The 27763-nt window shown below is 43.1% G+C and overlaps 1 protein-coding gene across 1 annotated transcript in view; it reads left to right on the plus strand.

The window, feature by feature from the left end:
• Nucleotides 1-27763, plus strand: part of ttc27 (tetratricopeptide repeat domain 27) — a 128709-nt gene that overhangs the window by 25393 nt on the left and 75553 nt on the right. Inside the window, exons 5-8 of the mRNA XM_021610238.3 lie at nt 1555-1657; nt 16773-16937; nt 17065-17207; nt 26839-26951. Coding sequence (XP_021465913.2) covers nt 1555-1657; nt 16773-16937; nt 17065-17207; nt 26839-26951 — 524 coding nt within the window. The remainder of the gene's footprint in view (nt 1-1554; nt 1658-16772; nt 16938-17064; nt 17208-26838; nt 26952-27763) is intronic.

Here is a 27763-nt window from a genome sequence, read left to right on the forward strand (position 1 = left end):
AGTTACTCAGGTGCCATCTCCTCATTGGTTATACCCACGTGGGTGACTGCAAGATGCACGAGGTCAGTGGCGGTAATGCACCTAATTTATGAAAGTTGCCAATCGCAATATAAAGTCAAGAGAAGAAAAGGCCTGGAAGGAGGAGAGATGACTAGAAACGATTCGGTTGGCCGTTTTCTGTGTGGATTAATTGTCGGAGTAGAGGACCTTGTGCGTTTCAGGTAAAATAACAACTCCGTGTTTATATCCCAGGACAAATTAGCTAGCAACAGCAAGCTATCTAAATAGGACAAATTAACTAGCAAGTGCAAACTAGCTAAAGTGTCATTTAATGCTTTTCGACCTGTCCAAATTAATATAATTGGTTCAGTTTGTTTTGATATTTTAACCTGTGTGTTGTGATCGCGTTTGGTGTGGGGGGACAAAATCTATTTATGCACGATGGTTCACGCGTGCAGCCAGTTTGGGTTCCATGTAAGGCATGTAACTTCAACACTTCCCTTCAGCAGGTTAGTCACCTGTAAATATTTTACAGCCGTTATGGCTAAATAGTAGTTATTTAACTCCATATTGGCTGCCTTTGAGTTTCAGAAGCTCACCACCACATCCACATCCTAAAAGAAGGCTGTTTTAGAGGGTACCATTTGCCTACATATTATAACATGCTGAAAGAATGTGTGGTTTGATAAGAAATATTCTAACTACAAGATCCATTCTAGAGATCATACTATTAAAGTTTACGTGACGCGTATGTACACACACGTACACACACACGCACACACACGTACACTTACCCTTGGAGTTCAGCGGCGGTCTAACTCAAAGGCATGCTGTCCGTTGCCCCCTCCATCCCCCTGTACCTTATTATCACCCAGCTTCTCCACCTCTCCCATTCCAGTCATAAAGAGAGGAGAAGATGGGGCTGTGACGTTCATCTGCATATCACCCTCCTCTGATGAGACGGCAGTGTGTGTGCCCGTGTGTGTCATAAGAATATTGATTCAGGGAGGCAGACGATTAACGCACCATACGGCGACACGGTCGGGATAGCCGGCCTCGTGCATCGCAAATGAGAAAGATGTCCTCCCTGGAACGCAAATGGGCTTTTCACATGGTTCACTACCTTTGGCCATGCAAGAGAGAAGGGATAGGGGAGAGAAACACGTACATGGCTGGGAGCTGTTATTTTCCCTGCTACTTTGCGTTTTGGCCAGAGATGAAAAAAGAGAGCGAGTTGGCAACTTTTTGGGCTGTTTCAGCCTCACTTAACTATAGCATTCTTTTGATGTGTGTTAGTATGTAGGGTCAAAGTGGGTTGTCGTATGTGTTCAGTTCGTTCAGGCACTAGTACTGTAGTTATTTATTTGCTTGTATTTAGTTACTATTATTTACTATGGTTATTTAGTTACGTGTGACCTTTATGTATTGGGCCGTTGGTACAAAAGCGCTCACACTCTCCCATGCTCTTTCATTTATTTGTTTGTTGTTCTGCTTACCTTCTCCCACACACACTCACTAACCTGTTTCTGTTTTCTATGTTCCGCGTGTGTGCAGCTGCTGCCTTGGTGGACCCTGCGCTACGTGAGCCTACACCAGCAGGTCTTGGAGGAGCGCTCTCCTCAGCTCCTCGGCCTGGCCCAAACCAGCATAGAGAAAGGTCAGAGGTCAAATCTTGTTCATGCACCTTCTGGATGTGTGCCTTGATTGTCATAATTCAATGAAGATGATATAAGGTCCTATAAGCACTTATGTGCCTCACTGTACCACCATGGGGCGCTCTGCTACCCATTCCTTTGACCATAGAAGGCACAAAGCAAATGTTTTTGTGGGTTAGAAAGAAATGGGGATGAATCACGTTGAAATGTGTTTCATTAGAATTGAAGGATCTAGCAAATGTAATACTTTTCTCGAGACCGAAAGGAAATGATTAGAATAAGCCAACTACTTTAATTTTTCTGCATGGCAACTAATAGTATCCAAAAGAGGCAACATTATTTCCACACAGAATGTTTGTGTTGTACTTGACTACTTGAAAACAAATGTATTTTTAATATACAGTGAGTATACAAAACATTCATTACACCTGCTCTTTCCTTGACAGACTGACCAGGTGAATCCAGAACTCAATATTTTTTATTTTTTATTTTTTTATTTCACCTTTATTTAACCAGGTAGGCTAGTTGAGAACAAGTTCTCATTTGCAACTGCGACCTGGCCAAGATAAAGCATAGCAGTGTGAACAGACAACACAGAGTTACACATGGAGTAAACAATTAACAAGTCAATAACACAGTAGAAAAAAAGGGGAGTCTATATATACATTGTGTGCAAAAGGCATGAGAAGGTAGGCAAATAATTACAATTATGCAGATTAACACTGGAGTGATAAATGATCAGATGGTGATGTACAGGTAGAGATTGGTGTGCAAAAGAGCAGAAAAATAAAAATAAATAAATAAAAACAGTATGGGGATGAGGTAGGTGAAAATGGGTGGGCTATTTACCAATAGACTATGTACAGCTGCAGCGATCGGTTAGCTGCTCGGATAGCAGATGTTTGAAGTTGGTGAGGGAGATAAAAGTCTCCAACTTCAGCGATTTTTGCAATTCGTTCCAGTCACAGGCAGCAGAGAACTGGAACGAAAGGCGGCCAAATGAGGTGTTGGCTTTAGGGATGATCAGTGAGATACACCTGCTGGAGCGCGTGCTACGGATGGGTGTTGCCATCGTAACCAGTGAGCTGAGATAAGGCGGAGCTTTACCTAGCATGGACTTGTAGATGACCTGGAGCCAGTGGGTCTGGCGACGAATATGTAGCGAGGGCCAGCCGACTAGAGCATACAAGTCGCAGTGGTGGGTGGTATAAGGTGCTTTAGTGACAAAACGGATGGCACTGTGATAAACTGCATCCAGTTTGCTGAGTAGAGTGTTGGAAGCAATTTTGTAGATGACGTCGCCGAAGTCGAGGATCGGTAGTATAGTCAGTTTTACTAGGGTAAGTTTGGCGGCGTGAGTGAAGGAGGCTTTGTTGCGGAATAGAAAGCCGACTCTTGATTTGATTTTCGATTGGAGATGTTTGATATGGGTCTGGAAGGAGAGTTTAGAGTCTAGCCAGACACCTAGGTACTTTTTTTATTAAGGTGTTCCTTTTGTTTGGTATACTCAATGTATATACTCGTGCATATTTGCAATCCAGTGTCATATGGCCTTAACCTAGGCTAATCTAAAATGCTAGGTGAAAGGTATATTTATCTCACTTTGGCCATCACCTTTGTGTGTGTGTGTGGGGGGGGGGGGCAGAGTGTGGCAGGGCATGAGCTCACAATGTCTCTGTTGTGTCAGATTTGAAGTGGGCATCGCTCCTCTGAATAGGAGTCTTATTTCATTTGCAGCAATTTTGTGCTGGGTGGGTGAGGACGGCCAGGTTAATTTTCCTCCAAAAGGACTTATACTGAACCCAAACCGGCTGCGCGCGTGTGTCATCGTGCATACATTTATCTTGTCCCCCCCACACCAAATGCAATCACGACACGCAGGTAAAATATCAAAACAAACTCTGAACCAATTATATTAATTTGGGGACAGGTCGAAAAGCATTAAATATTAATGACACTTTAGCTAGTTAGCTTGCACCTGCTAGTTAATTTGTCCTATTAAGCTAGCTTGCTGTTGCTAGTTAATTTGTCCTGGGAAATAAACATTGCGTTGTTATTTTACCTGAAATGCACAAGGTCCTCTACTCCGCCAATTAATCCACACATAAAACGGTCAACCGAATCGTTTCCTGTCATCTCTCCACCTTACAGGTTATTTCTTCTCTTGACTTTATATTGTGATTGGCAACTTTCATAAATTAGGTGCATTACCGCCACTGACGTCATTTGTCTTTGTCACCCACGTGGGTATAACCAATGAGGAGATGGCACGTGGGTACCTACTTCTATAAACCAATGAGGAGTTGGGAGAGGCAGGACTTGCAGAGCGATCTGAGTCAGAAATAGCACTGACTACTATTTTAGCCCTTGGCAACGCAGACACTCGTTGGCGGGTGCGAGCGGTGTGGGTGCAATAATTGAAAAACAAATTTCTAAATTTATTTTGCAACGCGCGAGCGGTGTAGTCAGCCTGTTAAAGGAGTCCACTTAAGGAAAACTCAGCTGTAAGCACATTTTATTCCCTTTATCTCTGGACCACCACTACACAGGACTCCTGATTAGGCCTTACCAGAACAGATAGCCTACACGTTGTGTAGGACAGGAGACGAGTACATTAAGAACTTGATTAATAGTGTGATGGTTCAAAGAACCTCCTAAAAATATCCCCCTCAGTTGAAACTCAGATGACGTATAGCAAGCTGTTACCTTAACAATCTGTAGGCCTAAACCTTTTGTCCATTGACGCACAAAAAAAAAATCTTAGTCGAAATGTTAAAAGGTGTATTTGTCCATATATAGACAAACCCTATGTGTTTATATAAAATCAACTATACCATGTATTCAGACCCCTTGACTTTTTCCACAATTTGTTACAATACAGCCTTATTCTAAAAGGGATTAAATAACACACATGTCCTCATCAATCGATACACAATACCCCATAATGACAACATTTCTACAAAGGTTTGTAGACATTTTTTCACATTTATAAAAAAAACAATAATTTTCCTTATTTACCTACGTATTCAGACCCTTTGTGATGAGACTTGAAATTATTTCCATTGATTATCATTCTAAAACTTGATTGGAGTCCACCTGTGGTAAATTCAATTGATTGACCATAATTTGGAAAGACACCCACCTGTCTATATAAGGTCCCACAGTTGACAGTGCATGTCAGAGTAAAAACCAAGCCATGAGGTCAAAGGAACTGTCCGTAGAGCTCCGAGACAGGATTGTGTCGAGGCACAGATCTAGGGAAGGGTCTAGGGAAGGGTACCAAAAAAGGTCCCCAAGAATACAGTGGCCTCCTGGAGGAAACCTGGCACCATCCCTACTGTGATTCATGGTGATGACAGCATCATGCTGTGGGGATGCTTTTCAGCGGCAGGGACTGGGAGACTAGTCAGGATCGAGGGAAAGATGAATGGAGCAAAGTACAGAGAGATCCTTAATGAAAACCTGCTCCAGAGCGCTCAGGACCTCAGACTGGGGCAAAGATTCCCCTTCCAACAGGACAACGACCCTAAGTACACAGCCAAGACAGCACAGGGGTGACTTCGGGACAAGTCTCTGAATGGCCGGCCCAGCCAGTACCCGGACTTGAACCCTATCAAACATCTCTGGAGAGACCTGAAAATATCTGTGCAGTGACGCTCCCCATCCAACCTGACAGCGCTTGAGACGATTTGCAGAGAATAATTGGAGAAAGTCGCCAAGCACAGGTGTGCCAAGCTTATAGCGTCATACCCAAGAAGACTCGAGGCTGTAATCGCTACCAAAGGTGTTACAAAAAAGTACTGAGTAAAGGGTCTGAATACTTATGTAAATGTGATATTTCTGGGGGGGGGGGGGGTTTGTAATACATTTTCAAAAATGTCTACAAACCTGTTTGTCATTATGGGGTATTGGGTGTAGATTGATGGGGGGGAAACTATTTAATCAATTTTAAAACAAGGCTGTAACATAACGTGGAAAAAGTCAAGTGGTCTGAATACTTTATGAATGTTGTATGTAGGCTAATGAGCTTGTCTAATGCTTTCAACACACTTTGATTAAAATAATTAAGCCACACAAGTGACTCGAGGGAGCCAGAGATCAAGAACGTGTTTTCCGACCCTTACCCTTGGTGCTGGCCTTCTTAAATTCTACCGTTAAGCTCCTGAAGTTGCTGGTAGTAAGTAGGCTACACCGTAGGTCGGCAACCTTTTCCATTTGGAGTGCCATTTCTACCGATCTGCGTGCCAGGTATGATTTTCATATGCACATTTTGTGGAACAGTTTCATATAAATGATTGATAAAGTCTTCATATCTCAGTCATTATCATGTGGTTAATAAAACATCTAAAATTAGCTTCTTGTCATTACCAACTATTTGTATTTAATATTTATTTAACCTTTATTTAACTAGGCAAGCCAGTTAAGAACAAATTCTTATTTTACTATGACAGCCTACCCCAGCCAAACCCTCCCCTAACCCGGACGACGCTGGTCCAATTCTGCGCCAGTGAGGGCCCTAAGTTTCCTGCTCGAGACCGTCAAAGCTGTAGACTATTTGCACAAATTATAATAGGTAATCAGGAAGGCCTATTATTACTCTCTCTGTGAGTGGGATTCAAAAAAGATTTCAAATGGGATACATTGAGGAACTATTGTCATTCTCAATGGATGTCATAACAGACTTTGCTTGCTTGCTGTTTGAGGTGAAGAAAAAATTACTTTGAGAAGCTCATTAGTGGTGGTGAGTTAAGACAATCAGAAATACTATCAGTATTCCAAATTGGCACATTTATAGACCAACGTTTGCGCGCAGGCCAGAGCCTAGTTCTACTTCGATGTGTAATCACGTGCGCATCCTTACTCAACATTGACTGGAGCGCTACAAACAAAAGACAATTCACGAATTGACAAATCAAATGGATTGAAATGAACCAGAACGCATTCCTTACAAGTGTAGCGTAGGTTGTTCGGTCCGCAAACATCGTGGCCACTCTGACAATGAGAACAGTAAGACTGTAATAATAATATATTGAATACATCAACAGAAATGACCCAAACCAAACTAACACTGTAGATTAGAATGGTGAATTTACTACTAGTGTGCCTTCTCCGCGGCCTCGGCAATGGATTAGTCCATTGAGACAGGTGTGATTTAGACAGTTGTCTTGTGTGCATAAAAAAATGATAGATATAATATACAGTACCAGTCAAAAGTTTGGACACCTACTCATTCAAGGTTTTTTCTTTATTTTGTACTATTTTATACATTGTAGAATAATAGTGAAGACATAACTATGAAATAACACACTTGGAATCATGTAGTAACCGAATAAGTGTTAAGCAAATGTACATTTACAGGTGTGCCTTGTTGAAAGTTAATTTGTGGAATTTCTTTCCTTAATGCCAATGAGTAGTTGTGACAGGGTAGGGTTGGTATACAGAATATAGCCCTATTTGGTAAAATAACAAGTCCTTATTATGGCAAGAACAGCTCAAATAAACAAAGAGAAACGACAGTCCATTACTTTAAGACATGGTAAGTCAATCCGGAACATTTCAAGGACTTTGAAAGTTTCTTCAAGTGCAGTCGCGAAAACCATCAAGCGCTATGATGAAACTGGCTCTCGAGGACCACCACAGGAAAGGAACACCCAGAGTTACCTCTGCTGCAGAGGATAAGCTCATTAGAGTTACCAGCCACAGAAATTGCAGCCCAAATACATGCTTCAGAGTTACATTTCTGCAAAGAAACAACTGCTAAAGGACACCAATAAGAAGAAGAGACTTGCTTGGGCCAAGAAACACGAGCAATGGACATTAAACCGGTGGAAATCTGTCCTTTGGTCTGATGAGTCCACATTTTAGATTTTTGGGTCCGACAGACATGTCTTTGTGAGACGCAGAGTAGGTGAACGGATGATCTCCGCATATGTGGTTCCCACCATGAAGCATGAAGGTGGTATGATGGCGTGGGGGTGCCTTGCTAGTGACAGTCTGATTTATTTAAAATATAATGCACACTTAACCAGCATGGCTACCACAGCATTCTGCAGCGATACGCCAGTTCCACTAAGCACAAACCAGATGGGATATCCATTTGTTTTTCAACAGGACAATGACCCAAAACCCACCTCCAGGCTGTGTAAGGGCTATTTGACCAAGAAGGAGAGTGATGGAGTGCTGCATCAGATGACCTAGCCTCCACAATAACCTGACTTCAACCCATTTGAAATGGTTTGGGATGAGTTGGACAGCAGAGTGAAGGTAAAGCAGCCAACAAGTGCTCAGTGTATGTGGGAACTCCTTCAAGACTGTTGGAAAAGCATTCCAGGTGAGGCTGGTTGAGAGAATGCCAAGAGTGCACAAAGCTGTCAAGGCAAAAGGTGGCTACTTTACAGAATCTAAAATATGAATTGTTTTTGTTTTACCCATTTTTGGTTACTACAATTCCATATGTGTTATTTCATAGTTTTGATGTTTTCAGTATTTACAATGTATAAAATATTACAAATAAAGAGAAACCCTTGAATGAGTAGCTGTCCAAACTTTTTACTGGTACTGCATATATATTTGCGGCTTCTCTACTAAAGAAATCTTGGTCAACCAACAGCCTATCGACCAAAACAATCGACCATTTGACTAAATGGGGTCAGCCCTAGTAATAATGTAATGCATGTAACTCTTTGCTTGAGTAGCATTTTTTTTGAATGATTATGTAGTTATGATATGACTGAATACCTCCATCATTATCATGATATTGATGGCTGACTTTACCTTGAGACATCGTGGAGAACATGACAGGTTTGCGAAGCATGCCTGCTATAGAAGGCCTTGTCGACATTCAACAGCCAGCAAGTCCATGGTGGAGTCAGTCGGTAGCGAGATCTGTCAGTTCGATCCATAATGTTGGAGTTTTTCATTGGTTGAGACTGTGGGAGCACCCACCGTTGATGCCGAGTTGAGACCTTTGACTTTTCTACAGACTCTGCCGTTGTGTTATTTTTCCCTCATCAGCATGGGGGAAATAAGCGCTGTTTCAACAGAAAAGAGCACGTTAGCTCCATTTTTGATCCAGACCCCTAATATGAGCAATTTATTAATTCTCTCCCTGTCTCTCACTGCTCTTAATCACTTTATGGAGATTTGGAGTGTGGCTGGCTGGGCCACAGAAATATAATAGCATTTCAAAGCAGCAGGGCTCATGTCAGCATTGACACATCCTCTGCGCTTTATCCCTCTTAAAGATGACATCCCTTCCTCAAACTGACAGCTGACAAAGCACTAACCTTTTTGTTCTCCTCCACTGGAAGCCTGTTCAGTTTGGAATCAGAAATAAACCGCTTGACTGGGAAATTTGCTAACCAAGACCGTAACAGGGAGGCTGCTGGTGTTTTTCCTTTTTTAGACAGTTCTGCAATGTGATGCCTTCATTGGCTCTTGAACAAAGATTGTTTAGTGTGTCTGCGTTTTCAGACTGTTGGTGGGGAAATTGCTGCTAGATTATCCCCGGGAACCCTCTCTGCTGTGTCTGGCACATTGGGTTTGTAATTGCACATTGAATTGCAGTGTAGGAACAGGTAGTCTATTAATCGTTCAAGAGGCAGGGAACCATACAAACATACAATTATTAAACCCAGAATTAGTCTTCTGATTTGGGAAGGAATTGAGCTCTTTGAGAAAGGATTAAAATATACTCTACCGAATAGACCTTTTGGAGTCTTGACTTCAGAGAACACTGCACTAGCTAACCAATCAATTGTCCCCGTCTTTTGTGAGCGCTAGTCATCTATTGATTGATGTTACCTCACGAAGGGCACCAAAAGCATTTGACTTGATACCATGGGTGTAATCAGTACTCCAAACAGTTGCAAAACTGTCCGGTTTTCCAACACAAACTGGTGTTTCTATTGGACAGGTTCACCAAATGGGGGAGACCTACCTGAATCTGTCCAATAAACGCATCATTTTTCATTGCAATACAGAATGAGTAATGATTACACTCATGAAAGTGAGGGGAAAGTGTGAAGTTAATGTGCTCCACTTATCTATTTTCAAGAGTTCACTTAAAGGAAAGATTGACCTATTTTGAATGTTGTATAGTTTTTGTTAATCTCTGAGCGATGTTCTATTCCCAGGCTAATGTAATGTGTATCTGAGCTATTGCCGATGATCAAGCAGGCTGATATACAGCCGGTATGAGGAGTTTAGCATCCTATGCAAAATGGGTGAATCTTTCCTTTAAAACCTCTTAAGGATTTCCCCTTTTTTTCAATTTTTGCCTAAAATGGCATACATCTAACTGCCTGTAGCTCAGGACTGAAGCAAGGAAAGGCATATTATTGGTACCATTTGAAAGGAAACACTGTTTTTTGGAAATGTGAAAGGAATGTAGGAGAATTTAACACACTAGATCTTGTAAAAAATAACACAAAGAAAAAGCCAACCGTTCTTTTGTATTTTTTTTGTACCGTCTTTGAAATGCGAGAGAAGGGCCATAATGTATTATTTCAGCCCAGGTGCAATTTATATTTTGGCCACAAGATGGCAGCAGTGCATGTGCAAAATTTTGGGCTGAGCCAATGAATCATTGCATTTTATTTTCAAAATGTTGTATCAAGACTGCCCAAATGTGCCTAATTTGTTTATTCATTACTTTGTTCAAAACTCTGCACTCTCCTCAAACAATAGTATGGTATTCTTTCACTGTAAAACCCACTAAGTTGGACAGTGCCGTTAGACATATCTGAAATTGGCAGAAATCTTAAATTCTATGTCCAGTTTTCTTGTTTCTAACAAACTCAAGCTTATCACATTAGCCTACGTTAGCTCAATGGTCCCGTGGATGTGACACCGATCCCGAATAAATTTTAAGTCCTAGGGGCTTTAGTAATGGTCTCTATTTCCAAAATGCATATGTCAGATGTTTATTAAATTGAAGAACTGATCATTTGTTCAATGCAGAAAACACACCTGTTCTTAATTTATCCGGATATTGGTCTATTCACATCAATTAAGTAATAGGCCTACCTGACCTCTTTGAAACAATAGTATTCCGTAAATGTAACCTAATAACGAGTGATGTTGGAGGGCACAGGGTTATTTCCTTATAGCCTATGTTTTGGAACTAGCCTATTTTGACGACTTAGACTGACAATTTATTTCAACAGGGAAGGTTATTTTATCTAGCTGCAGGGACCAAGGCCCTCTGTGTTGAGTGGAATCTGTATGATTTGTTAAGTGTAGTTGGAGGCGCTGGGTTTTCCACCCGGGGCAACAGAAAGAGACATTAGTCTAGCTTTAAGGGGGCGTCTGGGAAAGTGGTTCACCTAGTTGGCCTGCTCTTGGGAGAGGCGGCGACAAGCCCCCATCCTTAGTCCTGGAAGAGGAGCCATGGCATCTGTCCTCCCGCTCAACACTTTAACTGGGCGGAGAGAGGGATAGGGAAAGGTGGCGGGAGGAGTAGAAATGAAGAGGGGGGTAGACAAACAAGTTGAGGAATGCATAGAAATGGGAATGGAGCAACAAATGGAACATATTCAATCCCTGCTGCAGATGGAACTCTGAGATATCTTGCCTCTGAATCACAGGCAGAGAGGCACATGCAGATATGCACTGCATGGTTATATCAGCATGGTCCATTATTACCATTCAACCTTGGTAGCTACATCGCTGAAAATCAAAGCCAGACGGTGGCCACATTCTACATGGCCATTCTGCAGAGCTGGTTTGGGTTGAGGATTATACCTGTATCTACAGTATACATCTATGACCCCTGTGTTTCCCTCTGTATTAGGACCTGCATTTGCATGAAAACGCCTGTTTGACTACTGAGGAGCCTGACCGCCGCTGTATGACTCATACTGACAGGGACATGGAAGGGAGGGAGTGAGGTAATTGGGTAGGCGGAGGAGGGAAACATCAGCTGCGTTGAAGTCTCTCTCCCCCACCTGGAGGATGAAGTCAGTCAGCCTGCCTGTGGAACTCCAGTCTCATCAGAACCTAGGAGAGACGGCAACAAGATGGATCAGCCCTGCCTCAGCGTGCACCGAGGGCTCTGTGTGGGCTGAGGCACCAGGGCATGCTGGTGGGTGCCAGGCAGCCCGCCCCCTCAATGGCTATTGTGAGCAGTGCAGCGAAAGCCCGAGAGCCTAGGGCAGGGGTATTGAGGAGAATGGTACTGGCCTTTTTATGTTGGCACACTGCAGAAAACCCCCACCTCTCCCGCATGCAGTTATGATAATGTTGGATGAGAAGAGGCACTGGTACTGAATATAGCACTGGCTCTTGTAGTGAGTAGCAGAGTATTGGGATACTCTGACCGTGTGATACATCCTGTCAGTTTGACCGTCATAGTCTGTTTTCCGTGTCTGACACAACACATCGTTCTAACGTCTTGTCTGTATGCGCTCAATGTTCCGGCACAATCAAGGAAAGAAAACAGCAGATGAACACAGTGGCTTGTGTGAAAAAACCCCATCTGCTGCGCTGACACCTCCAGTGCCCAGCCAGATCTATGCATCAACACAGCTAGCGTTGAAATCTGCTCCAGTTTGAGAGGTCGCCAGGCGCCGCAGCCAACCTGTCACTGCTGCTGGGCCACTGCACCCAGGAGGGAGTTACTGATGCCAGTCCTGCTGCCAAACACATTGCTTTAATGTTAAGGACATGTTATGTTTGCCTGTGAGCAGCTCTGCTGATGTTTTCACATAAGGGGATGTCAGATTCTGAAAGCAATCTATCCCAATATTTGCCCTCACAAATGGAATGATGTACCGCCATATTGTGAATTATAGTAACATGGAAGAATTTAGGCTTTTCACCATACATTTTAATATAAAATTGTTCACTGAGATGTTTGCTAATGGTCATAGTGCATCTTCTAAAAATCGAAGTCCTCGGTATTCTCCCACGTGATGGTTGATTGAGCATGACTAAAACACCTGACACCTGAAACATGTGACTCAAACACAGGTGTTGGTTCTCCTGCGCTTTGCACCTCTCGCTGTTGACAGATCGAGTGCCCAAAGCCCCCAATGTTGTGTGAACTGTGAAGAAATTACTTGGCTTGGTTGTTGTGCTATTCCCTTTTGCCCTCTGTGGTGGGTATATTGACTGCTCTGTCCTTCACACTCACTTTCACCGCAGTGCTTGGCAACAAATCACTGGTGAAACACATGGCATATTATCTATTGTTTATGTATAAAGGAGTATCGTTGATTAATTGGTTTTGCCAGGGTGTGCAACAGAGTTTTCCTCTCTTACTACAGCTGACATTTGTCATTTAGCAGACGCTCTTATCCAGAGCGACATAGTTAGTGCATTCATCTTAAGATACCTTTGTGTATATATAGTGCAGCTATGTGGACCCCTCTTCAAATGAGTTATGAGTATTTCAGCCACACCCGTTGCAGACAGTTGTGATAAAATCGGGCACCCAGCCATGTAATCGCCATAGACAAACATTGGCAGTAGAATGGCCCGTACTGAAGAGCTCAGTGACTTTCAATGTGGCACTGTCATAGGATGCCACCTTTCCAACAAGTCAGTACGTCAAATTTCTGCCCAGCTAGAGCTGTCCCGGTCAACTAAGTGCTGTTATTGTGAAGTGGAAACGTCTAGGAGCAACAATGGCTCAGCCGCGAAGTGGTAGGCCACACAAGCTCCCAGAACGGGACCTCCGACTGCTGAAGCACGTAGTGTGTAAAAATCATCTGTCCTTGGTTGCAACACTCCCTACCAAGTTTCAAACTGCCTCTGGAAGCAACATCAGCACAAGAACTGTTCGTCTGGAGGTTCATGAAATGGGTTTCCATGGCCGAGCATGCGCAAGGCCTTCATTTGGCAGCACGACGGATGATTCTGGGTTTGGCGGATGCCAGGTGTACGCTACCTGCCCGAATGCAGTGCCAACTTTGAAGTTTGTTGAAGGAGGAATGGTCTGGGGCTGTTTTTTCATGGTTCGGGCTAGGCCCCTCAGTTCCAGTGAAAGGAAATCTTAATGCTACAGCATACAATGACATTCTAGATGATTCTGTGCTTCCAACTTTGTGGCAACAGTTTGGGGAAGGACCTTTCCTGTTTCAGCAATGCCCCTGTGCACAATGGCCATGTGCACCATACAGAAATGGTTTGAATAGCTCAGGGTTGAGGTTCTTCCACACAATCAAACACCTTTGGGATGAATTGGAACGCCGACCTTGAGCCTGACCTAATAGCTCAACATCAGTGCCTGACCTCACTAATGCTCTTGTGGCTGATTGGAAGCAAGTCCCCGCTCCAATGTTCCAACATCTAGTGGAAAGCCTTTCCAGAAGAGTGGAGGCTGATAGCAGCAAAGGGGGGACCAACTCCATATTAATGCCCATGGTTTTGGAATGAGATGTTCAATGAGCAGGTGTCCACACACTTCTGGTTATGTAGTGTAGGTGAGACAACCACATATCACAGGCATAGTAAGTACACTTTCCCTCAAAGTAGTAATCAGCAAAGTCAAAGCTAGGAAAGGGGGGAGTGGGGTGGGTGGGATCAATTGTAAGGGAGTGTTTTTTTCTATTTTTTCTTCTCTCTCTCGGGGGTCTATTTAAGATACTCTTTGAAGAGGTACGGCGTTTTGGGCACGGACACTGCTGTCCTAGCTTCAGAGGAAAGCTAGTTCCAACGTTGTGGTGCCAGGACTGAGAAGAGCTTGAACTGGGCTGAGCGGGAGCTTCCCTCCCGTAGGGGTGCGAGGGCCAATAGACCAGAGGTGGCAGAACTGAGTCCTCGGGTTGGGGTGTAGGGTTTGAGCAGAGCCTGAAGGGAGGGGCGGTTCACATTGCTGCTCTGTAGGTAAGCATCATGATCTTGTAGTGGATGCATGCTTCGACTGGAAGTCAGAGGAGTGTGCGGAGGAACGGAGTGACATGGGAGAACATGGGAAGGTTGAGGTAGGGTTGTACTCTACGGATGTTGTAGAGTATGAACCTGCAGGATCGAGTCACTTCTTTGATGTTTGCAGAGAACAACAGGGTGTTGTCCAGGGTCACGCCAAGGTTCTTTGCACACTTGGAGGGCGACATTGTGGAGTTGTCAACCTTGACGGAGAGGTTTTTTAGCGGGTAGACCTTCCATGAGAGGAAGAGCAGCTTTGTGTTGTCGAGGATGAGCATGAGGTGGTGGACCAACATCCAAGCGGAGATATGAGTCGAGTGTATCAAGGAGTCAAGCTCATTGAGTAACTCTCCAAGGGCACCTGGTGGGCAATGGATGACAACAATATTAAGCTTGAGTCAACAAGTGAAATTGACGGCATGGAATTCAATGAGCAGATGGATAGGTGAGAGAATCTCCAGTTAGGAGAAATGAGTAGCCCTGGCCAGATGCTCTTTGACTACGAGACAGAACCTAGTCAGATGAGGAAAGAGCAGCTAGAGTAGCAGTGTTCTCTGGAATGATCCATGTCTCCATCAGGGCCAAAAGGTCAAGGGACTGAAGGGCAGCATATCAAATTTAAGAAATAGTGGGAATGAGACTGAAGGGAATCCCCCTTGAAACTCCATTTTCTGTTTCACCTTCCCCTTAGTTTCAGGGTGGTTTGAGCTCATTAAGTCAACTTGTTTGCCCATTGGATTATCCTATTGTGTAGACCTGCCACTAGGTCAGTAGTAGCAGACCACTGTTTAAGATTGTTCTGCTTAATTATAGTTGACCTCTGCTTTAAACGGGAGTTCACTTTTCTCTCTCTCTCTGTGTGTGTGTGTGGTGGTGAGTGAGTATGAAGGGTGGCAAACAAACAGCCAATCCAAATTCCAGAGATGCAGCCAGTGAAAGACCACACAATCCTCTTTACTACTTTGTTAGGTGTGAAAGGCATGCAGTTTGGAAAGGGGATTTTTACAATCCATTTTCTCTTTCTCTCATACGCTTTGCTGTTGGTTTTGAGTTGACACTGAGGATCGGATACAATAATGTACACTATTTCAACACTGACTGTTATTGTGGTCTCTCTTTGGCCTCTTTCACCCGACAATAACATTTCCTGAGAATGAATAAATCAGTCAGTGTTCATTCTAACAAGGCCCGAATAACAGACCTAATAAAAGGATTAGCAGTAAACCCATAAGATATATGCTCATTTGTCCTGTGTTGGCCCATGCTAATCTTGCGATGTCATGCTGCAAGGGTCGTGATCAGTAGGTATGAAATAGAAAACGTTTTGAGGCTAAGTGAAATGGGTGGGGAGGTACAGTATTACCTGATCCGAATATTGTGCCCTGTCAAGGATGTTTGTTTCAGAGCAGATCCCATGCTCCCTGGCAACCTAGCAATGCAAAGGGATTGGTCACGACACCTATTCACTCTGTTTGTTTTCTCCTATCCAAATTTGAAATTGGGCAAGGACTTTTCTTCACCTTCACTTTCATCCCCCTCTGTTCCTTTGTCATCATCTTAACTACCGTCCGTCAAGGTGTCGCAGCTCTAACCCAACACGGCTGTTGTGGTGTTATGTTATCCTTACAAAAGTGCCCCCTCCCGTTGCACATGTCACAACAGCCCAGGAAGCTCATTTCCTGGTGTGAAATAGCTGCAGTGAAGGTGACACACAAGGCGCAGAGTAAATCTCTCTGGCATGGGCCCATGCTGCCTCATAAATGTTGAATGGAGGAACGCGAGGGTACGTGGCGTCATGAATTATACACATTAGGAGCCGGGATCATTTCCACACCGCGCACAGCCTTGAGCGAGACTAAACTGATAGGACGAAGCCAAAACACCTTTTCTCTTCTCCGCTGTCCATTTGTCTCTTTTAATGTGTCTCCTCTGTCTCTCTCGCTCTGTGTTGCCGACCAATGACCTCATGGTAATGGTCTGCAGGTGCACTGAGCTCTTATTGACCTCTGGATGGTCTTCAATGGAGTTTTAGGAGTAGATGAGATGTGCCGTCTTTTGGTGCTAAAATACGATGTAGGGTGGTCGGTTTTGAGAACTTGAAAGATGTAAAAAATGAATAAAAAAGCATTTAAAAATTAAATTAAAATACATTTACTCAACTGATAATAGCTTATTAAATCTGCAAATTATTCTATATTTAACTGAAATATGTAGTCTTATTATCCTTTTACCTCATCTTCTCTGCAGTAATGAAGTATGAGTCTCTGTTCTCTGAGGGAACCCTCCGGAACCTGTCCATCCAGTTCCACTTGGAATGTGGCTACACGTCTCTGACCTACTATGAGTACAACCCAGCCAAGGAGCACTTTCAACGGGCCAAGGAACTCTCTGGCCTAGATATGAACATGATAGGTAGGTACAGTAGGCTTGGACCAGTCTCAACATACAGTAACAGCTTGACTGTTTAGAAGGCCTACAGTTTTGGTCAGGAAAGTGTATGTGTAACATGGTAATTGGATGAGGTCTTCGCTTCATGCAGGTGCTCTGGGCAAACGGACTCGCTTCCAGCAGAACTTCCTTGCCCAGCTGATCCTGGATGTCAAGCGTAAGGAAGACATCCCAGCCCCTGAGCCAGACAGTGAGCTGACCCTCTCCCCCACCCCACTGGCCAGCCTGCCCAAGGTAAGCACTCTACACCTTTCACCCTCGCTCACATTGGGCGACACATCCAGTGTGATACTCAGTGTCAACAGCAGAGGGGGATCTCCACCCCTCAATAACTGATGTGATATTCTGTAGTGATGGAGGCCTTGGAAAATCAGGACGAAAGTGACTGCAGGGAGAATTCCCATTCTCTGTCTTTCCTCAGTGAGACGTTGGTGGGGGGTAGGTTTATGGCTTTCTAGAACGGCTGTTCGGCCTCATTTGTCAGGTCAGACGTAGCCAGTGTACATGCCGAGCTTGCCTTTGGCTTGGCGGAGAGGGAGGACATGTTTTTTTGTGGGCTATTTTCAGGAGACCCGTTCCTCAAGTCAGATCCCTAGATACTTGTTTTGAAACTTTATAATATTATTTTATGGCATGTTACCGGCAACCGCATTACTTTCCGTTCATTGGATAATGACCTTACCCTCTGAGACTCACAGTACTGAGAATGGTCCAGTTACCATTAGTACTACCATTCTACCATTTTACTGATTTATGCATATCCCATGGATGGAGTGTGAAGTACAGAACTGGGATATGTTGCGATTCCCTCCGTTTTGTGGGTCACTGAACATGGATGCAGTGCTATGATGTCACTGAATCAAGGGTGACGACTAGAGCCCGACGATATAGGATTTTTGGGTCTGTTACCGATTTTTAGTTAGGCAAAAGTCCCTGATTTACAGATATATCTGACGATTAGGGATGTTAATCGGTTAGCTGCCGAAAATACATTTGACCGTTCATGCTTATCGGTCAAAAGGTTAATTTGCATAATTTGGTGGAATTGGCCCTTGTGTATTTTTGTTACTCATCATGCATTTGATTTATCACATGTGCACAGCATACAGTGCCTAGTGTGAGGAGCTGAATATCCTACCACCTGTCAGACAGCGTGCGCGTGGCTCTTCATGAAGCCTGTAGGTTACTGGAGTGAAACTTGTTTTTGTAAGCCCAGTCACTGAGCAAGAAATGAATTCTAAATGCAATCTTGTTAAAAACGTTGTTTGCTTGATTAAAAAGCTCTCGTAAAGCACGCCTCCCATTCGCCACTGGGATGCGTAGGCTATAGCCTGCCTACGGTTGACCATCAGCTCATCACCCACCACTTTGTAATGGTAGATTGAAGCGATATAATTGTTTGAAACCTGAACATTTTACTTTACTTCAAATAATGAGGCATGTTTTACCTGGCTTCAAAGTAGCCATGTGAAAATCCATCCGTAGGAACGTGGAGGCAATTATTTTTTAAAGACTTCCTCATGCCATTGTTCCATTGGTTTTCATATCAACTATCTTTCATTGTCCATAGGCCAAAGTGACAATCCTAGTCATATTAGCAACCTATTATTGTAGTTCTATTATATTCCCTCTCTAAGTTTCTAATGGAGATTTTCATCTGTCACATGTGGAACTGCTCGCATGAGGTGCGCTGTTTAGGACTGTGTTTTCCGCAAATTGCATTTTGGCAAATGTTTGAAAATTACTAGAGTTGCATGTTCAATAATAGTCTATAGTCTTTTGACTGTAAGACGATAGGCTTGCTATTGTTGCATGTTTCCATCAAGTTGTTAATGAAAAATGTCTGGTCCTTGTATGCATGCATGGTATCAGAGGAAGAAGCGAGATGTTTCACTTGCCAAAATCTGTACAATGCGTTTCTGTGGGCTTATTCTGGGCCTAAGCTTGTCGCCTGCCTTCTCGCCTTGGGACGACTCCCATTGTTAGGGTGGAGACAAAAGCATCTCGTCATTATATACAGACCTCTGATAGTATTTTCAGTTGGTCACGTCATTTTACTGTTTATTTTTTAATTTACCGTTTGTTGACTGGTTAATGGCGGTCAGTTAAAAAAATATATATAAATATAAATAATATATTAAAGAGGTGGAATGATTTATTATTTATTTTTACACATTGTTCTCCGAAGATTAACAGATGCACTAAATTATGATTTCTTAACTAAATATGTCAAATTACATTTAACTTTTGGTTATATGATGACCACCAAAAAGTAATCATATCCTCTAAATACAAAACACTAGTTCAGTTTTCCACGTTAGGTACAACTTCAATATTTTTTCTAGAAGAATGCATTAGGTTTTGTGCTGAAGCACTACAAGAACACTAATAAACAAGGACTGAAAGAAAATAACTGTCTCAAAGTATATCTGAAACGGCGCTGTTCACAAGTTCAAACTATGCAGTGAAATGCAGTAACATGCAGTTTCTAATGTCACCACTAGATGTCAGCATCAGCATTTGTATTGAGTAGATTGCCTACAGTGCTGTCATGTAAAGAAAAGTATTATGGCAACCCCACAATGAAATATGGTTTCGGCAAATACACGCTAGCTGTTCATTGCGAAAATGTTTTCTCATGAATGTAAACACATGGTCTGAATCGTAGATATACTCTAACTGTCTTTCTTTTTGCAGATTGTGTATTTAGGAAAAAAAACAAATAAGCCCACTAACATAATAGGCCCAGATAGTAACTGTGTTATTTTTGTCCACTTCGGCACATAAGAAACAGTTTGCTTGCTAGTTAGGCTAACTACCTTACTGACAAGACAAAGCCTACAGCTAGCCAGCTAATGTTAAGTAAGCATGTGATGAGTACAGGGCTGCTGGCTTGGTGAAGTGTACTTCTGATTATTTACTGGTTGAAATACGCTGTCGCTGGCTGTGGCAAGCTACGCAGTGTCGAACCGCCATGCCCACTCTCTCACGACGTGACTTACGAGCTGAATGATGTTCAATGAGCAGCTTGTTGAACAACTCAAAAAATGACTGCAAATGAGCATACATATTTGTTTGTTCTATGTACTGTATATAAATAACAAATATTTCTATGCAACGCTAGTATCGGCTGATATCAGTCAAACTATTTATCGGTCGGGCTCTAGTGATTGGCCAGCACGCCCGTGGAGCGGCTGTCGGTGCAGGAAAGAGCCACGTATCCAAAGGACCCCGAGAGAGTGGAAACAAGCTGCACTGTGCACGCCTGTCAGCTCTGCATGAATCAGACCCCAGACCCACTGACTCTCTCGGTCTCACACACACACACAAACACACACACCCCCTACCTGATTCTCCATATCCACTCTGCTCGCCACTGCAATGCACCTCAACCCCAGGCTTCATGATCTGAGGAGACTCCTCTCGCCACAGATTTGCTCTCAAGTTCTCTGTTCTAAATGAGATGAATTGTGAAGCTACATAGTATGGTTACACAGATATGTGATCTGGGTAGGCATTCTATCGCTATACTGTACATTTGAGATTTTAGTAATTTAGCAGACGCTCTTGTCCAGACCAGTTCACAATAAGTGAGTTCATGTTAAGATACACTACATGTCCAAAAGTGTGGGGACACCTGCTCATCAAACATCTCATTCCAAAACCATGGGCATTAATATGGAGATGGTCCCCCCTTTGCTGCTTTCAGCCTCCACTCTTCTGGGAAGCTTTTCACTAGATGTTGGAACATTGCTATGGGGATTCCATTCAGCCACGAGCATTAGTGAGGCCTGGCTTGCAGTCGGCATTCCAATTCATCACCAAAGTGTTCAATGGGGTTGAGGTCAGGGCTCTGTGCAGGCCAGTCAAGTTATTCCTCGCCGATTTCGACAAACCATTTCTGTATGGACCTTACTTTGTGCATGGGGGCATTGTCATACTGACAGGTAGCGTTCACCTGGCATCTGCTAAAAACCAGAATCGTCCGTCGAGATGGTGAAGCGTTTCCACTGCTCCCGAGTCCAATGGCGGCGAGGTCTTTCAATGTTTTCGTAAGATGGGCAGGGACTCTCCTGTCCTGACTTTAGAAAGAAGCTTGTTCCACCGTTGGGATGCAAGGACAGAGAAGAGCTTTGACTGGGCTGTGCGGGAGCTGCCTTCCTGTAGGGGAGGGAGGGCAAAGAGGCCAAGGTTGGTGGAACGGAGTGCTCTGGTTGGGATGTAGTGTTTGAGAATAGCCTGAAGGCAAGGAGGGGCAGTAACCCCTTGCTGCTCTGTAGGCAAGCACCAGGGTCTTGAAGATGATGCATGCTTCGACTGGAAGCCTGTGGAGTGTGCTGTACAGTCTAGGCTTCATCCTTGAATCCATACTCATTTTGAATGGGCCCCGAACTGCAGTGCGTGAAGTCTGGAAGATATATTTTTTTGATGAACGATATTGATTTTTGTTTTCAATAGATTTTTGCTGAGATGTACAGCATGGAGGGTATTACTTAGAATGTAATGCGCATTGAATAACTATTGCCCTGCATCACCCTGACCTGAGCTATTTTTTTTACCATGAACCCTTTAACCTGTGCACAAGAATGAAGCATCTGAGCCCAGTAGATTGATTTGAAGATTAGAGAAAGCAGGCAGCTCTGTCATGGACATGGTGATTTTATGATCCAGCAGCATCACGCGATGATCTGACACCCCTGTCCAGGGACATTCTCCAAGCCAAGCATGTGGGCTAGTCACCTGCTGACACTTCAGGGGCTAAGCTATCTTCTGCTGTTTATCTAATCCATCTGACTCTGTCATCATCTCAGCCCCGTCTCTCCCTGCTAGAACAATCAAATATCCAGTCAGTAGAGCCACACAGCAGTGGAGAGCAGAGGTGAGGCAGACAGCGCCCAGCTGTTTAACTCTCACCCTGGGCCCAAACCGTGTCACTCCCCCCATGATGAAGTGCCTATTAGAGGCCCATGGCGTAGTGGGTTCACACACACACACACACACACACTAAAAAGTATGGCCAGTGGAAAGGTCCTCTACAAGCACAAGGGGCCCCAAGGTGGGTGTTTGAGACCCTGGTTTGGACTGAACCCTACCCAACAATGTCAAGGGACAAAGGGGAAGGAGGGTGTTTGCTGAATGTCACATACACAGACTTACTCACAAACATGCAGACTTTCCAGCTGGAATGAGGGGGAGAGAAAGCAGAGGGGGCTGTTATTTTGTTTAGCCCCTCTGACCGGTCTGTCTTCAACTTGTGATTTGTCTTGGTTTCCCTCGTATTTCTATCCTGCTGGGGTTCTGCTTGTACCTATACTAAACCAGACTCCACCGACCCCTCTGGTCCTGTTGCCAGTGGTGTGAGTGTGTGTGTGGTGGCTTCACTCATTGTCCTCTTGAACATCTACTGTAAAAATGACAAACAGTAGGCCACTTGTGTATGTAAACTTGTGACTTCAACTGTACATAGCGTTGTCCGACCAACATATTTTGCTGCATAACATCCTATCGCATGATTCTCTTCCCAACAGCCAAATTGGCAGAACAAAACTTTGACAGGGCTTCAGGCTAACATTTTCCCCAGTGCCACCAACTTTTTGAGTTGGTGTCACATGCCCACGATTTGGTCGCACATTTTTTTTTTTCACAGCGTCACACAATATAATTTATCATTCATCTTTTGAAGTCATTCAGTGCTTTAGACTGTGTAATAGACTACTGATATGGCAGGCTATTCAATAAACAAGTTGTTTCATCTAACGTGTCCAAGCAGGAATTCATAAAGCAACCTAATCCAAAGACTGTCATGAATTGTGATTTGAATTGTGAGTTGACAATAAGGTATTATGTTTTACTGTTAAAATAGGGCTCCAGAATTTTCTGAATTTTCCTACATTATTATGTGCGCTAATATCATAGGCTAATGCATTTTGGGGCTTATTCACCACATGAAGAAGTGAATACACAAAACACATTAGATAGCTTGTTAACACTAAGTATAATACCCACCGCTAGTAGTCATGTATTAATCTAACAGTAAATATAATACCGCTAGTAGTCATGTATTAATCTAACAGTAAATATAATACCACTAGTAGTCATGTATTAATCTAACAGTAAATATAATACCGCTAGTAGTCATGTATTAATCTAACAGTAAATATAATACCACTAGTAGTCATGTATTAATCTAACAGTAAATATAATACCACTAGTAGTCATGTATTAATCTAACAGTAAATATAATACCACCACTAGTAGTGATGTATTCATCTAACAGTAAATATAATACCACCCACCACTAGTAGTCATGTATTAATCTAACAGTAAATATAATACCACCCACCACTAGTAGTCATGTATTAATCTAACAGTAAATATAATACCACCCACCACTAGTAGTCATGTATTAATCTAACAGTAAATATAATACCACTAGTAGTCATGTATTAATCTAACAGTAAATATAATACCGCTAGTAGTGATGTATTAATCTAACAGTAAATATAATACCACTAGTAGTCATGTATTAATCTAACAGTAAATATAATACCACTAGTAGTCATGTATTAATCTAACAGTAAATATAATACCACTAGTAGTCATGTATTAATCTAACAGTAAATATAATACCACTAGTAGTCATGTATTAATCTAACAGTAAATATAATACCACTAGTAGTCATGTATTAATCTAACAGTAAATATAATACCACTAGTAGTCATGTATTAATCTGCAGTAAATTAATCTAACAGTAAATATAATACCACTAGTAGTCATGTATTAATCTAATTATCTAATTAATTTAATTATTTAGGACAACAGTAAATGTTGTCCTAAAAAACATTGCAGTTCTGGCCTACTATCCTATGCACTCGCAATGGCCGATGCGCAATTGTTAATTTTGCACGCTTTGCATCATAAAGCCGTATCAAATATATTTTGTTGTAAAATAGTTGCTTTTGAGCTCAATAATAGATAAATAAAATTAAACCCGGCTCGCCACAGGAGTCGCTAGAGGAGTCGGTAGAGCACGGGGGGACAAGTCCGTCCCAGCCGGCCAAACCCTCCCCTAACACGGGTGATGCTGGGCCAATTGTGCGTCGCCTCATGGGTCTCCAGGTCACGGCCGGCTTCGAAACAGCCTGGGATCGAACCGTAAAGGGAAATCTTACTGCTACAATATACAATGACATTCTAGATGATACTGTGCTTTCAGCTTTGCGGCAACAGTTTGGGGAAGGCCCTTTGCTTTTTCAGCATGACAATACCCCTGTGCAGCGAGGTCCATTTTCAAATGGTTTGTCGAGATCAGTGTGTGATCGCACAACATCGGGGCCCGACCTCACTAATGTCCTTGTGGCTGAATGAAGCAATTTCCTGCAGCAATGTTCCACCATCTAGTGGAAAGCCTTCCCAGAAGAGTGGAGGTTGTTATAGCAGCCAAGGGGTGGCCAACACCATATAAATACCCATGATTTTAGAACAAGTTTTTTGACAAGTAGTTGTCCACATTCTTTTGGTCATGCGCTGTATATTGTACTCAGTTATCATTTAAAGTGTTGTAAGTAGTGGTCTGATAGGTTGTAGTAAACTACTTGCTAGCATTATCAATCTGTTATTAGCCTACCTATATATCGGGATGATACGCTTTCAGATGTCTCTTGAGGTCAATTCCCATAGAAATGTTGCATTCGGTTTACAGTAAGTAAAGTGGCCCCAAACATGGCCCTCTTTTCAACCGGGAGCTTTTTTTTTTTACTGGGAGAGTACCCACTTCATGTGCCCTATTTGCATCAATGATTTGTTGTCGCCAAATTGCAAATAACACTGAAAGGATCTCAATCATTCAACTCTTAGTCGACTTACTCGTCAGATTTTAGTAATTTAGTCTCATTTTCCTCAACCCAAATGAAAAATATTTGTATTTTTAGTTTTTTTGGGGGGGGGGGGGGGATTTATTCAGTTATCGTCTCTTCAATTGCCACTGAAAGAAGAGGTGTTTGACAAATTTCTGTCACCATTTTAGAAATTAACACAGTACTGGATATTCCATACAATGACTGATCCTTCGTCCTCCTTTCTGTGGGGCGGATCCTGCTTGCTCCTGGGCTCTGCTTCTCAGACCACTAATGCTCTCATTACAGGCTGGGGGGTGGGGGGGTGTAAATGGGCTCAATCAAGCCCATCATTAGCCAGAGCTTACTGGCTGGCTGGAACGGAGAGACAGAGAAATAGCACCACACAACATAGGCAGCAAGGTGAGACCCCAGTGGCAATTGACCCCGTCTTCCTCTGAGATAAGACCTTGTCAATGGCATGAACAAACTCTTATACCATGAAATACTTACTTTCAATTTGAGCTGAGGAATGCCAACCCGGTATGTGAAATGTAAGAACCAATGACTGCGTGAGAGGTATGTGCATGGTACAAATACTCTGGATACTGTATTTAAGAAATACCAAGTGTACCCACCCAGTATTACTGTAATAGCGTGCGCTAAGCGTAGCCACACACTTTCTGTGTACTTTGATCAATTGCCAAGTCTACGTTGTAATATGCAGACAAAGCACTATGTCAGTCAAAAAAGGAATTAGGATTCATTCTTCAACAAAAGCAGGTTCCTGAATTGTGACATGTGTTCGTTCTGTCCTATGGAACATTGCGTGTCATGCACCATTGAGGGTTTCAGTCAGAGAAATTCAGATAAAGTAGAGGCACTTAATGCAAAAAGACAATCTGGGATTAAGCTCCAGATTTGGCACAGATGGCTGGTTCTTTTATCAGCTGGTGAGGGAAAGCAGACGGAGGTAAAACGATTAGGAGAACATCACAGGGAAGGGGGGAATTACAATAGGGAAAGCAAATGGAACAACTATTTTGGTTTTGAACATTTTAACTGTCTCTGTGATATCTGGAGTGGATGCAGGTGAATGCATGATAAAAACCTCCACTGAGTCAGGCAGCTGTCCTGTAGAAGGCTTACTTTGGTGGGCTGACCTTTGTTTTCCTAAGTGTGGGTCCTTGTGTGTAACCATGGGTGTGTGTATTCTGACCCAGACACCTGGCGGACAGGTGCAGCCCGTGACGCAGGGCATCGTTAGCTTCCTCTTTTTTAAAGGGCCACAGGGAACCAGGAACTCTGGACTACCAAACCCTTCAAGATGGTGTCATTTTCCTGGGTGTTCCTGACAGTTAAACCCTACACTGTGTTAATGCTGGCCAAAGAATTTGGGTGGTGAGCTGTTGGACTACTTCAGTGTTTTTTTTGCTTATGTGTGTGCCTTAGACTTGTTTACAAGTCAAGAAATTGGCCAAAACACACATCCCCTTTTGTTTACTGTGATTTCAGTTCACAGTAATCATGAGCTCTGAAAGAAATGATAGGGGTATGTTTGAGTGGTTGGGTGAGTGCATCCATGTGTTCACAAGCTGTGCATGGCAGCAGACTTTTTTTGTTCTTTTTTTTTTAAGCAAGACGTTTCGATTTTTCTCCCGGATCCAAATCTAAATGGGCCAGCCACATTCCAATTACATAAGACAAAAAAAGAGAAGTATCCTAGAGACGCAGAGTTAAGGATGACGAAGGGGAGTCCGAGGGGGGAAAAGTGTGAGAAAAGGGCTTTTTGACCGGAGGAAGTATCCATCACTCCCCTGGAAAAGTAATCTCTCAAAAATAAGCCCTGCCTCAACTTTCACTCCGAACTCCATGAATCCATCAGTTTTAGTCACTGATGGTGGAGAACCACTTAAAAGGACTGCCTTACCTTTCTATTGTTGCCTGCCTGCGGTCATAATATGCTATTATTTGAAGGATGTGCTAGTAATCCCTTGCTGAGCTGTCTGTTATGTGTTTTGCCCAACAGGACCATGACCTCAGTGATGATACTGTGTTGAACCAGATCAACCTTGCTGAGCCTGGACAGTACCCGATGCCGGACCTCAGCGGTGAGGAGCAGGCCGTTATCCTGGGAGTCTGGTAAGACGAAACACTATGAACTAGTTAAGTCAGTCGCTTAAGCGATCTACATGGTTAGACTAGTAGTACTCAAAGTAGTACTCCAGAAATAAGCAACATGAAATCATCTTAAAAATCATAACTATGATTTGTGTCTATGGGCATGACTCTTCTAGTCAATTTAGAGCAGGGCTGTCAAGCATCCAGGCCGAATGGTGTTTTGAGTAAAAATATCAAAAAATATATTTTTACAGCAAGGAAATACATTTTCAGTGCGGCCCTCCGGACCACGTTGAAAACAGAGTGCGGTGCTCAGGGTAGAATTACTTTGACAGCCCTGGTCTAGAGTATAGTATGTTTTTGAATATTGCATAGTCAAGGGGTCAATTAGTCTTATTATAACACACTATGCCACTGTAACGGGCATGAGTCAGCATGGTTGCTCATGGTCACGTGGTGATAGCCCCGCCTGCGAACTTCAAAACCAGTGTCTGCCCTCGGCCCAAAAGGGAATTTCCTCTTGGTTTCACGATCTAAGACATTGGTTGCTCCTGTGGGAGATCCGGGTTCATATACTACACATAATGCAATGCGCCACCCACCCAGTTGGTTTTGATAGTATGGCTTGGATGGTTCTAAAAAGTGCTTTGTCATTCATCAAGGAACGAACACGACATCACCATGTAAAAACATCACACTCCGGCCAGCTCAGTGAATATAACCCCAATGGTCAATAAAGGTCACCAACAGTCTCAATGGTCAATATCAAGACTGTTCCATTGTGAGACTAGATGTCAAGGGCTAGGAGGCCATTTTGTGTGGAATACAGTTAA

Source organism: Oncorhynchus mykiss, chromosome 1 (genome assembly GCF_057628025.1).
Source record: "Oncorhynchus mykiss isolate SJ-2025 chromosome 1, ASM5762802v1, whole genome shotgun sequence".
Taxonomy (NCBI): domain Eukaryota; kingdom Metazoa; phylum Chordata; class Actinopteri; order Salmoniformes; family Salmonidae; genus Oncorhynchus; species Oncorhynchus mykiss.